The sequence below is a fragment of the Plasmodium coatneyi genome, chromosome 12 (genome assembly GCF_001680005.1).
Source record: "Plasmodium coatneyi strain Hackeri chromosome 12, complete sequence".
In the NCBI taxonomy this organism is placed as follows: Eukaryota; Apicomplexa; class Aconoidasida; order Haemosporida; family Plasmodiidae; genus Plasmodium; species Plasmodium coatneyi.
Window position 1 is genome coordinate 4,840,082 of NC_033567.1, and position 17,283 is coordinate 4,857,364.

The 17,283-nt window shown below is 35.3% G+C and overlaps 1 protein-coding gene across 1 annotated transcript; it reads right to left on the minus strand.

Moving 5' to 3' along the window:
• Positions 1-349: 349 nt before the first annotated feature.
• On the minus strand, positions 350-17,034 carry PCOAH_00047490 (Uncharacterized protein; the record flags this gene model as incomplete). Its single annotated transcript, XM_020061532.1, has 3 exons — positions 350-9,249; positions 9,352-16,535; positions 16,661-17,034. 3 exons carry the CDS (start codon positions 17,032-17,034, stop codon positions 350-352), a joined length of 16,458 nt encoding a protein of 5,485 aa, XP_019916206.1.
• Between the last annotated feature and the right edge of the window lie 249 nt (positions 17,035-17,283).

Here is a 17,283-nt window from a genome sequence, read left to right on the forward strand (position 1 = left end):
GTGTTATCCTCCACGTTACACATTCCAGTTGCGGGATTTTTCCAAAATGGGAGGAGCGTTTATTTAAATGTTGGGTGTGCGCAGCGGTTTCTATTACGCACTTTTAAAGATTCATAAATGTGTACATATATATATACGAATTTAGCAAAAGGATTCGTCGTTATAGGGGAGATTATTAAGCAAAATGGTAAGGAGCCCACATGGGTGACAAAACAATCATATACGAACATCCACAATGGAGTGAACAACGGAAATGTTTTGCGAATAAACAAAAAAAAAAAAAACTTTTTCCATCCAGCTGATAGTTGATGAAAGCATGTGCTCACATTTTGAGCAGCAAAGTACGGATTCAATCGTTTGGTTCCTTCGTCTTCGAATGGTCGAACTTGTAAGTGCCTTCATTTTGCAAAACGGAGAAGATGTAATGAATATCTTCATCCACGTTTCCATCGGGTGGTATGTTCTTCCGAGAATTTTTCAATAAATTTCTTAACGATTGGGACTTTTCATTTACATCTATGCAATCTTGTAGGCATTCAATTTTGGACATTAATTCTTGCTCGAGTTTTTTTCTTTTATTTAATTCTTCCTTATAGAAGTAATAATTTTTCACTCTCATTTTTTCTGCAGTATCGCCTGTTTTTATTTCATTATCGATTTCTTCTGTTTCCAGTTTTATTTCATCCCTCAGTTTATTTATGTAGAAGACAAGACTTTTTTCAAATCGTATGAATTTTTCGTTATAAAGTTGATACAATTTGGTAAAACTTTGCATGTCCATTGACTTTAACGTTTTCATAGCTATGTACAATTCGAATAGGGAGATGAGCATGTTGAATGTGCTTTCATTAAACATTTCTGAGGAAAAAATATCCATGGAATGGTTGAAAATATTTTCAAATTTGTATGAATGGTCCTTTTGGTTGATATGGTTGTGTATCTCTGGGTTATCCATTTTGATCGATTTTTTTTTTAATTTTGCTTGGGCCTTTTTTTTTTTTTTTTCTTTTTTTTTGAGATAACTTAGAACGCCCATTTGTGCTTGCTCTTCGCTGCTTTTCCTGGTTTCACTTTTTCCCTTCGAGGATGCATCTTTATCAGATGGGGCATCATTCGAATATTTGTCATCCATGATATTGTTATTTCTATCCTGTGTGTGTTTCCTATTTTTTAGACTTCCCATATGGTTATACGATCCATAGCTGCGGCTAATTTTTATTTCTGTGTTTTCAAAGCTGTGTTTCTTTTCCAACGCTTCGGTGGGCGCACTGTTTGGGGGCTGGTCTCCGGGGGTGTTCGCAGAGACGCTAAAATTGCTTCTCTCCTGATTGATGAGTTCACATTTATAAAATAGAGGAAAGAAGACGTACTGATCTATGTTCATTTTTAACTGATCCATGTTGTGTGGAAGGACAACATTAGTTTTATTAATTTTTTTAATCCATGATATGTAGACAAAGGCAAACCTCATGGAAAAGTCGAACCAATTTTCGTAAATCGAACCGACCTTTGATGCACACAAAAACTTGTCGATAATTTCTATTATGGCGGATACAAAATATTTAATATTTTTTTTCCTTCGTTTATCTCTTGCATAATTTGGAAAGAAGGAAAAGAATTTCTTCTTGTTATTTTTAGCTTTATCCCCATTTAAGTCTAAGCAAAATTTATTTTCAAAAGGCATTTGAAATAGTAAATCTTCATTTTGTTCGTCATACCATATGAGCGCTACGTTGTGGATGTTTACGGGTAGGTGGTTTTTCTTTATGTGGAAGATTTCCTTTTTCTTCTTTTCGATTTGCTCCTTATTGTTTGCACTGTTCCATTTGGATATATCGTTATTTAAGTTGATGTTATACCTTTTTATGATATTCTCTATTGGTTCAAATTTTATATTTTCCTTGGACATTCTGTTGATTTTATTTGGACCATCATTATTTGGAGACTGTTTGGATATATTTTTCTTTTGATTTTTATTCAGGAAAAATTTAATTTTATTCATAAGTCTGTAGTACAGTTTATAGTTATTATGCTTAATGTTATTTTCCCCATACGCTGCTGTTTTTATACTTATAAATTTTTCTGTGTAGATTGAATATCTGGACAGGATAATTTCTCGGATCACTTTGTGTAGCATGTAAAGGTGGTAAAAGAGGATAATGATAATGGGGATGTAGAAAAACTTCCCATAGTTCCAGTAGAAACTACCCCAAATGGTTAGGGCAACGAAAATGTTTAAGACATTCCCAACGCGCAAACATATGTTGAGGATGTTGAAGGACCTTCCATCAAAGGGGGTAGAATAAATCTCCAGAATGGAGAAAGTTGTTAATATGACAGTGATTAGGATGACATAATAAAATTCGTAGTGTATACTCAACGTTATTAGTAGTATTAAAATGATATTTTTCAGGATAAATATAAATTCGAAGATTTCCGTGCCTTGTTTATACCCTGTTAATAAATTGGACAGTAAAATATCAAACAATTTATACTTATTGCGCTTCGAATATAGCGTTATCAATAGTGTAAAAATGCCAGCATAGAAGAATAAGGCCAGGATAACAACCAAAATTCCTGTAAAGAAGGAATTATCAGAAAGGGTGCACTTTTGCGTGGTTAAATAGGATAAGTACAGTTCTGATTGTTGGGACTTGTATTTTATCGGTTTGCAGAAGGCGAGTTGAATCACTTCCATAAGAACGTAGGGTGAGGATAGGACGATGAGCAAAGTGTAACAGGGGAAGGTGTCGTGTAAAAATGTGAGGAGTCTCCTTCCTAACTTTTCATTTCTTTTATGCATAAATCGCCAAGGTCCGAAAATCTTCTTATTATAAATATACTCAACCGTTTCGTTTAGGAAAATGTCGTACATTTTGTCGTCACTTTTTAGGTATTTTAATTCGTACTCTGTGCATTCCCCATTTTGTTCGTCATCATCTACATTGTGGAGGACATCGTCTTCACAAAACACTTGGACATGTTTTCTGTTCGTCAGATTAGGAACATTTGGAGCGCTTTCATCAAGCAGGGTGGATTCGCCATTTGGATCCACCCCGTTTTCCTTATCACTTAGGCCATTTTTTTCCAAGTCGTGGGTTACCGTCGAATGGGTGCAGGAATCTTGGTCGTCCTCCGTTTTATTAGACACGTAAATTTTCGATTTTTTTCCCTTTTTGGGGAATTCTTTTCTGTTTCGGTTATTTGTTAGGCAGTCCAAGTGGTATTTCACCTTCAGCTCCGGAATTGTCGACAAGACGTTCTCAAATTCTTGTATCTTCTTTTTGCATATAAATTTGTACACGTGAAGGATAACAAACATGATAAGCGTTATAGAAACGGCATCGAAAAGAGGCGTAAAAATATTCACGTACTTCTGCATGTACCACACTTCGTTGTAATGCACATTTGTATTGTACGAGTGGACAAAACAGCCAACCCTGAAGTAATAAGAAAACATTTTCAAATGGGAGAGAAACAAGCTTCTGTAAATGTGCCAATATTTGGTAATAAATAAATTGGCTGTGGGTGAAAAAAATCCATATGCCACAAGGGTAAAGGATCCGTTAAACCAAATTTTCATCAGAATACCACTTATGTACAATTTGTTGAAACAACTATTATAGTTGAGTGAAACGATCAGAATAATAATTACATAATAAATCATTTTTAAAAATATCATAAGAAATATTTCGTTGAAGAAATTTTTACATCTGTGGCACTTGGACTTGAAATGACTCATGTCGTATCCCTTTTGACAATTATTGCATTGGTATCCTGTGGACCCTTCCTGGCACATGTTGGTTATTGTTCCTAGACACCTATCAGGTATAGTACAAACATGAATGTCTGGCAATCTTTCAAATTTGTTGTTTTTTATTCTCAATTGGTTTGCCTCTTCTATGTATTTATTGAACATTTCTTCGAAGGAGTATTTCATTTCGTTACTTTGTAGAAGCGGAGGAGTTATTTTTTGTTCAGGTTTACCTATTAGGATAGTCGGCACAGTTTTTTTTAAATAAGTAGAAATTGCATTCGTATGATTGTTTGGGATCACCTCGTTTGAATTTTTCACAATTTTTCTATCCTCCTGCTTGTAGTTCAAAAAAGAGATCGCATTTGTCTGGTGGAGTATAAAATTATGTGTTTCTCCTCCTTCGACTGCGTTGGTTGCTTTCTTATTCTTATTCCTTTCTTTTAAGGCTTCTATGAATTCCATATTTAGATGCAGATCTTGGCTTTTTTTAAAAAATAAGTAATTCCTGCTTTGGACATTTTTCTGAATAAATAGGAGTAAGTTGTAATAAGGGTAGGAATATTTTAAGTCCTCATTATCCTGTAGGGGGTCCCAATCATTGATTGGGTGTTTTTCCTTATAGACTGCATAATTTCCGTACAGTGGATATGGATTTTCATGGTCTAAAATGTTTATATTGTTATATTCCCTGTTTTTTAGCAGCTGAAGAAAGAGGTCAATATGGAAGCCTCTGTTACATACGGCTCCTTTGGGGCATGGTTTGCAACTTTTGGTGCGTTTCTCACGTTTGGTTAGACTGCTACTTTGTAAAGGGTTAGTACTATTCTCACCGTCGTTTTGATCTTCCGTGGTGGCCAAGTAATAACCGTTTTTACAGAAACACTGATTTTCGTATGACGAACCGATGAACGTTGTGGAGAAATGTGGACAGACCCCAGAGCAGCTGTTATCATATTCGTTCTCCTTGAATGTGTTGGGAGGACATGGGATGCATTCTACTTTTTTATCTTCTGATGTTCTTAAAAATTTTCCATGAATACATATGCAGTTATTTATGGAGCTTCTCTGCATTATTCCTTTTGGAATAACTAAATCGTTGGGGCATTTTTTTGGTAGTGTGTGAAATTGGCCTTGGAAACGTTTGTTGTTGAAGGTGATGTCTGATTCGATTCCTCCTTCGCAGTAGTGGTTATCGAGAGGGCATGGCCTACATACAGCTATCTCACGCTTTAACGTTTGATTGGTTCCTTCATTAACTTCTATCCTGTTTAGGTTATTTAAGCTGATTTTCACAATTTCTGTCCTGTAATATACGTCAGTTTGTTTCTTTTTGGGGACAATAAAATATTGGTCAATAATATTTTTGTAGTTAATTTTTTCCGAATTGACAAAATTTTGCAACGTATCAAAGGTGAAATAATTTCCTGGAGTGCAGGAACAATCGTTAATACTGGTGGATCCTATATTTACTGTTGAAAAGGTTAGGGGGCAATTTTCGCACTTAAAGTTTCCTACGTAATTTTTGTACGTCCCTCTATCGCATACCGCACATCTAAGTGTTGCAATTCCGACATAGGAGTAGCCTTTCAGGCATAGGCATTTATCCACATTGCTGGCCAAAGTAACTACCGTTTTTGAGTTATCTGGACAGGATATCAAGTAAGGGGTGTAATTCCCTGGACAGAATTTCCCCATAAAGCATTCAGCCACTTGATATTTCTTATAGAGTAAAAATTTTCTATCTCTATCGATGGAGCAGGTAAAAATGATGTTGTTTTTATTTCTTAATATAAAGTCTGTATAAGCTAAAGGAGTTCTGGACACGATGGCCCTTTCGATATTCTCGTCCAAAAAATTATCCACATGGGAGTGGATATAATCATATATACTCTCGAAACTATAATGCTTACATTTAAAATATCCAACAATTATTTTTTGATTATTTTTTAAAAATATTTGTGTGTATTCTACGTTTTTCCTTGAGAATTCCACCCCTGTGCAGTAGATATTCGTTTTGCAGCTGTCTATGCAGGACTGTAAATTGGGTTTATAGGACACAGTAAAGTTGGGGCTGCTCTTTAGGTGTAGATTCACGTGGCACGTGACCTTGAGCATCTTATCAGATTTCCAGTCGTAGTTTTCTTCCATATTTTTCAGCAGTACGGTGTATATGTAAAAGAGGGACGTCCGTTTTAGGAACCCCAGGTTTTTCAAGTGTTCCAATTTGTACTTGTTATTTTGTGCGTTTTCCCCGTTTTGCCCATTTTGCGCGTTGTTTTGTCCCTCTGGAGGCAAGACCCCTTGATTATTTTGCTGCCCCCCTGGATGCAACGCCGCTTCGTTATTTCGCTTCCCCTGCTTGTCCTGGTTCTTATCCACATCGTTGAAAAGCTGCTCAAATTTTTGATCCAAAAACAACTCATACACATCGTCGTCGAAGCTTTTGACGCTCTCCTGGAAATAGCTATAAATTCTGTTTTCCGAGTTGATGTCAAATTTATACCTCATGTATTCTATGCCTATGCTCTTGAACATGAGAAGGAAGTGGCCCTCCTCAGGGAGGCAGTTCAGGATGGACGTGGATCCCTCTGATACTGTGTAGGTATTCTGTGGGCAGGGAAGACAATACTGCTCTGACAACTTATGGTTAAAGAAATTCTTTGGGCATAATTTGCAACTGAGTTTCTTATTAAATGCGCTTCTTCTTTCATTTATGGAACCATATCCAATTTTGCATTTGCAGTCAAAAATGGAGGAGGCCATTACCCTGTTCACAATGGAGTTTATGGGGCATCCTTTCTGATTTTTGGCGAACCCTTCACAGTATTTGTTACTACACGGTAGACACCTTTCCTTTTTGGTATCCATAAAGTACCCACTTTCGCAGAATACGCATTTGCTTGGTTTGGGCATGTCTACCTCTATTGCGAACGTTTCCCTGTTCGGCTCGTCCTGGTTGTTCCCTAAGAGGAGTTCCCTGTTAATGCTAAGAGTTTCAAACTTGGCGTGGTCATTTTGGTGGTCATTTTGACCGCCATTTTTACGACCATTTTTACGGCCATGGTTATCAAAATAGGCATACTGGAACATTTTATCTTGTAGGAGCAGGTCCTCATCATAATTGTATATTTTGTCCACCAAACCGTAGTTATGTTCATTCGGGATTGCAAAAATGTTCGTGTCCAAATATTTCGGATCGCACAGGGAGCAGTAGATAACGTCACCTTTTACCTTGCCAACCGAAGTGCAGTAAGTGCACGATTGATTGTTCTCATTGTAGATAAAGTTTTCCTTACATACACACTCGTCTGCAGATGTGACTCCTTCTGGGGACATTTTGTTTTTGTGACATGGCATCAGTTGATTGTTTCCAGGACAGTAGTAATTTTTGAGACATAAAGCGCATTTTCCATTATGTTCGTAATAGCCTTCACTACATTTACAATTCATTTCGCTGTAACTCCTAGCTCCGTATATGGTACTCTTCCTATTAATGGGGCATCCCTTGATACATATAAAATTACCAGCCGTTTTTTTATAATAACCAGGTTTACACTGTTCACAACTGGCAGTTTTTTCTGAATATTCATACCCAGCTGAGCAAAGACAATCCGTTATTAACTTAGATCCACTTTTCAAGGTAGAGGTGTTTTTAAAATGTTTCTCGCACTTTTCACATTTTAATTCTACGCTATCCCAGAAGGTTCCAATAGGACAACTATCGCACGTTTGATTTGTGTAGTTAAATTGTTTCCCTACGTCACAGTAGGAATATAAATCTTTATATAACTTAACTTGGTGTTGAAAATGCGTTTTAGCAAAAATTTTTAATTGGAAATATCCAAAGTGTTTTAGTTTTCCCGTTATTATTCCTGTCTCAGTTGATATTTCTAATTTTGTCAATTGATCCACATTTGTGCATTGATCGTCAGAGTTTAGAAAGCAGAAGAAGATGAGTGAATCGCTGTATATGTCTATTTCTGGTGCAATGTTTAACTCATCATTTGAATTATAATTTTTTGCAAATGTGTATTCGAAGGAAATGCTAAAGTACTGATCAAAGGAATTGAAATGGTAATGATAAATGATATTTTCCGCGTTAATAAGAGATGTAATTATTAGTAAGTTCTGATCTATGGCTATGACTTTATTGACTCCATTATGTCTGTACCCCTTCTCCAATCTTATCGCTTTTACTATTCTATATTTATTTTTACTCAAATCGATAATTTTAATTTCGTTACTTCGTATTTGTGTTACGAATGCTACATTGGTTCTATGTAAGGTGTGTGCAGTTTGCTCCCCACGATATATGGAAAAATTTAATGGGTTCTTTAAAGAGAACTTATGCTCTGTGGCGCTGTATTCTTCTAATTGTATGATATTTTTATTTTTCAAATTGTAGCTAAAAAAATTATTTCTTGTAGAATCCAATATGTACAGTATATCATCTTGTATGCTAATGAATAGCGGATTTTGATATCCTTCCAGGTTTAGGTAATCCATTTGGCTTGTTAAATAATTGTCAGTTTGCACTACAGTTAATAGCTTCTTAATATTCCTTTCTATCGCTTCGTCGTAAACTGAACGGTCTACAGGTTGAGCAGCATCTCTTTTTTTTCTAGCAACCGTGGTGCGCGCAACTGGTCGGCTGACCTGTTTTTTTGCCATTGCAGACACGCTGGAAGGTGCTATCTGATGGTGCATTTCTTTTTTATTTCCGCTAGACCGATTTTTTTTCTCCCCATTTTTGAAAAAATCGAGAAAGTTGAACATGAAGTTTCTCTTCTTTGATATTTTTTCTGGGTTAAGTAGTCCATAGAAGTAGTTGGTCAATCCGTTTTTTTTTACCATGGATTGTAGATAGCTGTACAAATACTTCACATTTTTGACGAGAGTATTTTCATCCTTATTTGCTACCGATTGGGGGGATTTTTCCGACGCATCGACAATGGGATTGGCATCTAATTTTATCTGTGCCGTGCGTGGGTCACTGTGGAGAGCGCTTTCTTCCGCCCTTCGGAGGCGAGTCCTTTTTTCTTTTTCGCTCCGCATATCCCTTCTTAACGTGCCAAAATGTAATAAATTTTGATGATCATTCTCTGTATAGGAATCTCCGCTCCGTTTACTCCTGGTTAGCACCGTGGCGTCATTTTTAGGTGCCTCTTTATTCGTTAATAATGTTGTTTTGAAAATTTTCGCACCATCAGGGTGAACAGGACCATGTAGAGAAGCACGCACCAAATCTGTGGTGTGGAAATTGCGACCCTCCTTTGGGTAATAGAGTGTGATCTTTTTACCCGTCGTTCCTTGTTCAACCATGGGGGTGTTCCTTTTGTAGGCCCTTAAATCTTTGTCTTGAATGCTTCTTTTCCCTTTCCCCTTGTTAATAATATTAATAGCATTCCCCTGAGAGAAAATTTGAAAGCGCGCAATTCTTCTCACATTCAAGTCAGTTACGTAGATGTAGTGTTCATCAAAATCTACGTCAACTGGGAATGGCAAATTGTGATCGGTGGAGAAGGAAAGTTTTGTAACAAGTGCGTAGAAGAATAGATGCGTCTTTGTCAAAATGATAGTTCCGTGTTTTTTACTCTTGCAGGATATTAACTGATGGTTTTGTATTTCTGGGAAAAATTCCTCCAGTTGTTGACTTCTTTCGGAAAATGCTACTTTCTGCATGTCAAGGGTGATTTTAAAACTCCCCTTTCTTTTCATAACATAGGCATCGTAAGATTTGTTATTCACACAAAGGTTTAGTATAATATTCATTTTTTTAGGATTAGAAGAAATGAAATTTTCATCAAAGAATGATTCAAGTTTTACATAATAATTGTTAATGTTTAAAACTCCTACATCGTTGTAGGTGTCTTGTGTCTTATCCAGTATGCACAATTTGTATGTATTCCTTTTGTTAATGAGGATATTTTTAAAAATGATATAATTGGTTTGTATAGTAAACTCTTCACTTTCCACGTGGTGGCCATTTTTACCTAGTCCGTAACAATTGTTATCAAGCTCGATAATATATAGTGTGTATTCATGAGGGGGTATGTTTTTTCCACGTATCTTTAACTCAAATGTGGTGTCTTTTAACTGCGCTAGGGTTTGATTCTTATAGAATCCCTTTTCGTTCACATTTTCTATCCTTAAATAATTGTACTCGTTATATTCATCGTACGAATTACCCAGTTGTTGCAGGACTGTATTACTCCCTGTGATGTTTTCGTCTACGTTACCAAAATATGCTTTTATTGCCTTATATAGTAAATACACATAAGGGGATTTTCTGATTACATCATTATTTCCTTCCACGATAGGTGATATTTTCACATAATCTCCTTCATAACAACATACAGCGACTGATAAATCTTCTTTTAAAACTATGTTTTCTGGAATGTAGTTCACTGTTGCCCCGCCTTTTCGTTTGTAGTACATAATTTCATTAGAGTCCACCTTTAGGCCTTTATAAAACTGGGATAAAGTAATTTTTATTTTTTTCCTTATCGCTTTAGTTATATAGAGAAAAACGTGCTTTCCCTTTTGTGTGCTACTGTTGTTTTCGTCTTCGTCCTCGTCCTCGTCCTCTCCCTCCCCCATATGCCGGTTCTGTCTATTCACTTTAAACGTGTCGTGTTCTTGGTCATCATCCCTGTAGTCATTGTTCTGCTTTTCATATTCACCCTTTCCATTATTGTCTTCCTTATCTTCTTCTTTACCCTTGACATCTTTATCCTTGTCATTCTTGTCATCCTTGCCGTTCTTTTCCGCATTCTCCTTCTCCGCTTTCTCTCTCTCAACTTTTGCCTTCTCCGCTTTTTCCTTCTCCTCTTTATCCTTCTCCTCTTTCTTCCTCTTCATCTCTTCGTCCATAAGCCTGTTTATTTCATCATCAATTTCTTTATCATTTTCATCATCCCCATCGTCCCCGCTGTTTTCGGTGTCTGTCTCATAGCCCATGATATCACTACTTAATCCTGAGGGTAACGCATCCCTGTGGCTAAAGAGCGCTTCTTCCATAAAATAGTTGTAAAAAAAGGTCCTCCTCGGTTTGATTTTTTTGTATGATTTGAGTAGGTCCTCTATTTTTTGTCGATTTCTTCTTCTCGGTCGAAGATTCTGGATCGACTCAGATGTAATTCCTCCTTGTTCAAGCATATAATTATGAATGATAGGAATTGTCCTGCGGGACAGTTCACTATATTCTACTTTTCTTAACAGGTAGGTGTACCTATACCCGTAGTAGTAGGAACTGTAGCATACAACAAAGTTCATTTCATTTTTGTAGTGTTTTTTAAAAATGTTCAATATTCTCAGTTTGAGATTAACGTAGTTGAAGGCGGATTTTTTGAAAATAGGGATAATGCTGTTACTTTGGTTTTTCCTAGTATTGCAAATATCTCTATTACTATCGTTGTAGGAATTCATGGGGACGAATTTAATGGAATTTCCATTCAGTACATACATATTAATTGTCTGATCAATTTGATCATCCTTATCTGTAACTACTTTTCCTAACCTATGGTTATGAACAAATCCGATATGTGTGTAATTTTTCCGGTCTTTGCAATTTTCGCTATAATAATAAAAGCAGTAGCATATTTTTATGTACTTTTCTAGAATATTGGTTATTTTGTAAATTTTAGAAATCCACGTGAAGTTATCATTTATTTCTTTGACGATTTTTCTTGGTTTTCCATAGATCTCTATACTCTGCTCCCAGTGGAGGTGGTATTTCTTGTTATTTATGTGGATGATGTCATTAAATAAGCTTGCACTTGTATCGTCTGTGCATGGTAAGTTTTTCTCAACGAACCAGATTCTGTCATTTATGTGAACCCACTCATTTAGGAAGGAAAATGAAAAGTATCCATCCATATCTGTGTGAACTTCTAAAGGGTTCGGACTCGACAATTTAAAGAATGCAACCTTGTTTAAGTAGTCATCGTCTTCACATTTTTCCTTTGAGCACCAACAAGCGACAATTGCTTGAGCGGGAAAATTAATAAGTACATTATAAGTTTGCTCATATTCTTCTACCTCTGCAGGAAATGTTAAAAAATAATCCCTCTGATTTATTTCTAGACATAATTTAGTCAAGTCTTTCATTATATCAATTGGGAAAATGCGAATTGATCCATTTAGCACTTTGGATGTTTTTAATTTAAGGGTAAACGGTTTCATAAAATGTATGATGGAATTCATTTTGGGTTCTATCAAAACAGCTGTGTGCACTTTAATTTTCATGGAATTTGCAAAATAGTAATAATCATTATCGCAGTGTCCTTGTACTAGTTCGTAACAAGAGCACACGTGTAAATTGTGGGATCCATCATCGTTTCTATGTGCAGTCATGATGCTATAGTTGTCGGCATCTAAAATTGTTAACAAATCTTTCCACACGTGGACCGTAACTTCATCTTCTATTTCTTCATTCCCATCAGGAGTTAATAGTTGTTGAACTGAGTCGGAATAAAAAATTTTTTCACTGTTCCCATAGTTATTTTTGCATACATCTGAATCGTCATAGTGTGCATAAACGAAGCGGATTTTTACATTATATTTTGAGTTAAACTGTTTCAATTCCAAATTGAATGGAACACCAGAAACGACTTCGACAACTTTACTTTCATTGAACAGTCCGTAGAAGGTAACATTTCCAATGTTATAGTAATACTTGTCAGTGGGCCTGAGGAATGCACATACTTCATAAGGTTTGTTCACTTCTGGAGGTACAAAATCTATGTTCAAATCGAAGGAAACATCTAAAATTTGCTGTAATGTTAAATCGATTTCTTGAGTGCGAATAATTTTTCCCTTTGCTTTTTTATAAATTTGGTTATACTCATTTTTACACTCCTTTGTGTCATTTAATGTGAAATAAATTGTGTCTACTGTTGTTTCTGTGGAGTCAATGTGAGCTCTCAAATAGGAGGAATACATTAGAGGATCCTCTTTTTCTTCCTCTTCTTTTTTTTCTCCTTGTTTCTCCTCTTTTTTTTCATCTTTTTTTTCATCTTTTTTTTCAACTTTTTTTTCTTCTTTTTTTCCATCCTTATTTTCTTCTTTATTTTCTTTTTTTTTTTCTTCTTTATTTTCTTCTTTTTTTTCTTCTTTTTGTTGTTCCTTTTGTTGTTCTTTTTGTTCTTTCTGTTCTTCATTTTTTACTTCTTTTTTTTCATCTTTCTGTTCTTCATTTTGTTGTTCTTTATTGTGTTCTTTCTTGGCAGTGCTTTCCTTTTCATCAACTTGTTCTATTTTTTTCAATTCCCTTATATGTAAAAAATATTTTATTTCAGAATTGAACACAGTTTGCATTTTTATAGGTGCGTTACATGGCACTCCGGAAAGACAAACGTATTCTTTGTATTCCGTGAAGCCTGTAAGGAAAACCATAGCCTGTATTACACCATTATCTAGTAATTGCTTAAACTCTGAGCTGAAAGTGAAATCTTTTACTGCCGTGAATTTGGTATTAAAATTTTGCACATCTTGTTTTAATTTTTCTTTGTCATAATGTGTGTGATCCAATTTCAATTCCAGAGGGTTAAAGTGGTTTTCGCTGTCACAGGCAACGTTCTGCGTAACTTTGCATACGCATAGATTATATTTTTTGGGGGATTCCAATTCTTTGTAGAGATTCAAAATGTGTTCATCTTTATTTAGCTGTGATTTTAAATGAAAATGCTTGATGTCCCGGCAATCATCTTCCACTAAAAAAAAATACCCCTCAGTGTTATAATTCATAAAGACAGCACTTGGTGGCTTGTTTATTTGCACTATTGGCTTAATGGAATGATCCAAGGAGGCAACTTCCGTTATTAGGAACTGCATATTTTCGAGACGATTACAGTAATTTTCTCTCCTTCCGTAACACCAACATAAGGCATATTTTTTATTTATTGGTTTCATGTTTTTGCATGTCAACTTATCTTCACTAGATACTGTACAGTCCTGAATACTAGTAGAAATTTCCTCTTGGATATTATCATATATATTTTTCAAGTCCCCCAACCTTCCGTAATTAACCCGCATAAGAGTGTAAAAGTCACAGGTTGAATATTTGATTACTGTAATTTGTTCATGGATGATATTCTTAAAATAACCATCCAGCGTAATTTCTGTTTCGTCCGTAGGGGTAATTTGAAAAAGTTGTCGTGACGCACCTACGTAATGAAGTGTGCCAATATAATTTTCCTTAAAGGATTCTCCAATTTTCCTGGAGTAAATTATTTTATAAGGTCCTGGATTAATTTTATCTATGATATGCTTTGAGATTGTAAGGTGAAGTTCAGAGTTCCTTATGCCCGACAGTACTCCTGATGCAGTGCTTTTTGTTTTAATTTCTCCATAGGATATCATGATTCTTTCTGTTTCTGTAATTTCAGCATATATAGTGTAGTGATACCATAGCAAGGTGAAATTTGCCTTATGCAAACAGTTAGTGCCTCTATAGCAGTAAAAATTAATTTCTTCATTAGGTCCGTCAAAAAGGAGCAAACTGGTAAGTGTGTGATTCTGCGCTGTTTCATATGCGCAGTGATACAGATCTATAGACTTGTTAGGATCCCACTTGGTAACATTTTTCTTACCTATTCTTCGTTCCCAGTATTTCTCTGTGTTTCTAATGGGGTTGTGCAAACTGTAGATACTTCCGTAGTGTGTGTAGGTGAGAACTTCCTTACAATAATGACATTCTTTTATAAAAAATATTTTATCATATTTTAAATGGTCATATTCTATATTTAATTCAATTTTACTGGAATTGTTGTTTATGTCAATGTTCATTTTTTTATACAGATTTGTCTCTCCATCTTGGTAGGAATATATGTTGAGAGTTTTTTTGTCCTTGCAGAGGTTATCATATTCGATATTTTTTATTTCGAATTTTTGGTAGGGAGTACTAATATAGGTAAGGAAAAAATGCGCTTTTATGGAAAAGATAAATTTCTGATCTTTGTAATTTCCACAGATAACCAAGTCTTCATTTAGTACGTTACTGTTCATCTGACTGACATTGTAGAATATACTAAAGTCAATGGCGATTATGTTCGACGCGTCGTTACTTAACTTATCATTTTTTCGCGCCTTAATTTCTATATCTGCGAATTCGTACGTTTTACATGAAGTTCCGACTTTTGCTACCCACTGGTTTGAAAAGTTGTCTGACTCGAATTTCACAGTAAAGTTACAAGGGGAAAAGAGTTCACAAACATATTTTTTTCCCTCTGGCGGTATTATTTCATTGTTTATATAAATGTTTGTATACAAATTGTAGATACTTAAGCCGTCCCATTCGTTACATTTTTCTGCAAGGGAGCACATGCATACGTAGTATTTGGGTTTGTCTAAGTTGATCTGTTCTTCCACTTCGTACTCTGCTCTTACATCTACAATAATATTATTGTGAAAGATTTCCTTAGGATAATTACCCTTGGAATGTATAAAAAAGCCCTTACTCGAATTACACTCTTCATCCTCTTTTATGGCGAATTTTAGAAGCCTGGTGTTTAGGTCTTCATTATATAATGATACAATGGCGCTAACTTCTAAAGGGTCTAGGTTGTTGACCTTAAAGCCAAATAACTGCTCAATTCTGACAGAACCGATGTCAATATAATTAATTTGCTTCACGCATAGCCTCATAGTAAGGGCATTAAAATCGATAGTAAAATTTAATTCCTGATTTATATATATAAACTCATTATCGTAATTACTTTTCCAAATTTCATATTCATTTATTACTATTTCTTCGTGGGAGCATTTATATTTAACGTATGGCCCCAAGTAATTATTATATTTAATTGTTTGCCAAGGGTTGTTCTTAATTACAGAGTTAATGAGCGAATAGTATATGTTGTATTGAGGATTTTCTACTAACTCTATGGATAGTAGGTGACGTGATTTGTTATTGTTCTTTGTACAGAGAGTGCTTTCTTCAGTTAGATGTTTTTCACTAATTATGTATAAATATCCGTCTTGTTCTTTTAGGTAGGTGGTTATATCATTTTCCTCCACGGTCCTATTATTGCAGGTGGTTCGGGACCATGAGAATGTGGTGCTTTCTACATTATTCATAATGTATTTTATTTTTTCCATAGCGGTGTGTGTTTTTATTACGCATTCTGAGCCTATAAAACATATAATGGGTATATATGTCTCTATGAAAAATAGGTTACCCACTTTTTCGTATTTCATATCCTTCAGTATGCATATATCGCGGTAGTATGCCTTTTCATCATTCTTAAAAAAGAAGGTATAATGCTCCCCACTAAGTACGTGATCATCCTTGTAGATAGGGCTGCTTATATCTGCGCAGTCTGGTTTAAGTACCAACGTATTATGCACTATATATGGTACATTATTAAAAAGGCTTACACTAATTGTTATAGAGCAGATTGGATTATCAACAGTGCAGTAAAATGTATTATTAGCAATTGTCTTATCCGCTATGAAGGTACTAATTAGTAAAGTTAAATCATTCGTTTTGAAGCAGATGTAATAGGTGCTATGCTCTAACTCAGGAAAGTTGGTTATATGCCCAATGTAGCCTACGCATTTTATTACCTGCACATTTTTCGTTAATGGTGTTTCTAAAACAGTTTCACATTTTTCATCTTCCGAAATGAGAAGGACGTCTAAGAGGTTAAAATAATCTACGAATTTTTTGCTGTTATTATCGTCGCAATTGGCTAGCTCTCCCACATTTATCTTCTCATAATTCTCTTTAACTATTTGATGTGGTGGATCTTTTTTCTCAACAGAGGACACAAGTGAGCTGGAAAAAAAAAAGGCGAAAAAAGGACCATTAAAAAGTATGTATTTGTTGTGGAAAAGTATGGTGAATGTAATCACAACCGTTAGGAGACACTGTTGCGGGGGCTGTATACATGTTGGTGTTACCACTTATAATTTCGATCCTTAATGAAAATTTCTTCATCCTGCTTTTGCACAAATAAAAAGTTGTTTTTTTCATTTTTTTTTATTAGCACATTTCCAAGATCATCATTCGGTGAATCGCAATTTTGAGCTGTCTGGTCCTCAGAAATTAGGTAACGATCACTAATTTCAAGCTCGGGCGTTGCTATGCCATCATTTTCCAACTTCAAAATGGATATATATTCAGTTTCAAACTGTTCCGCATGAAGGACGGCCTTCTCACTTGGGTAAGTAAAATCTGAAATGCGTACACGAGCATTTATATTTTTTAAGAAAATTACCAACCATATGGTAAAAAAGGAGAGGTTCCAAACGTGACCCTTTTTTTCACATTTCATTTTCTCTTTAACATTTAATTCTTTGCATTTTTTTTTAGTTGCACTGGTATGTGCATAAATCTACACACGGGTATACATAGATCCGCACATGTGTACACCTTCACATAGGTAATATATTTAACCAGCTGATAATAAGATCACATTATAAGGGCTTATGTTTTTCCTCACGGTAGGGATATGTTGCAGAAATGCTGTACAAGTGGTTCCTTCTTCCTTCCTTCTTTTTTCTTTTCTTTTTTACTGCATATG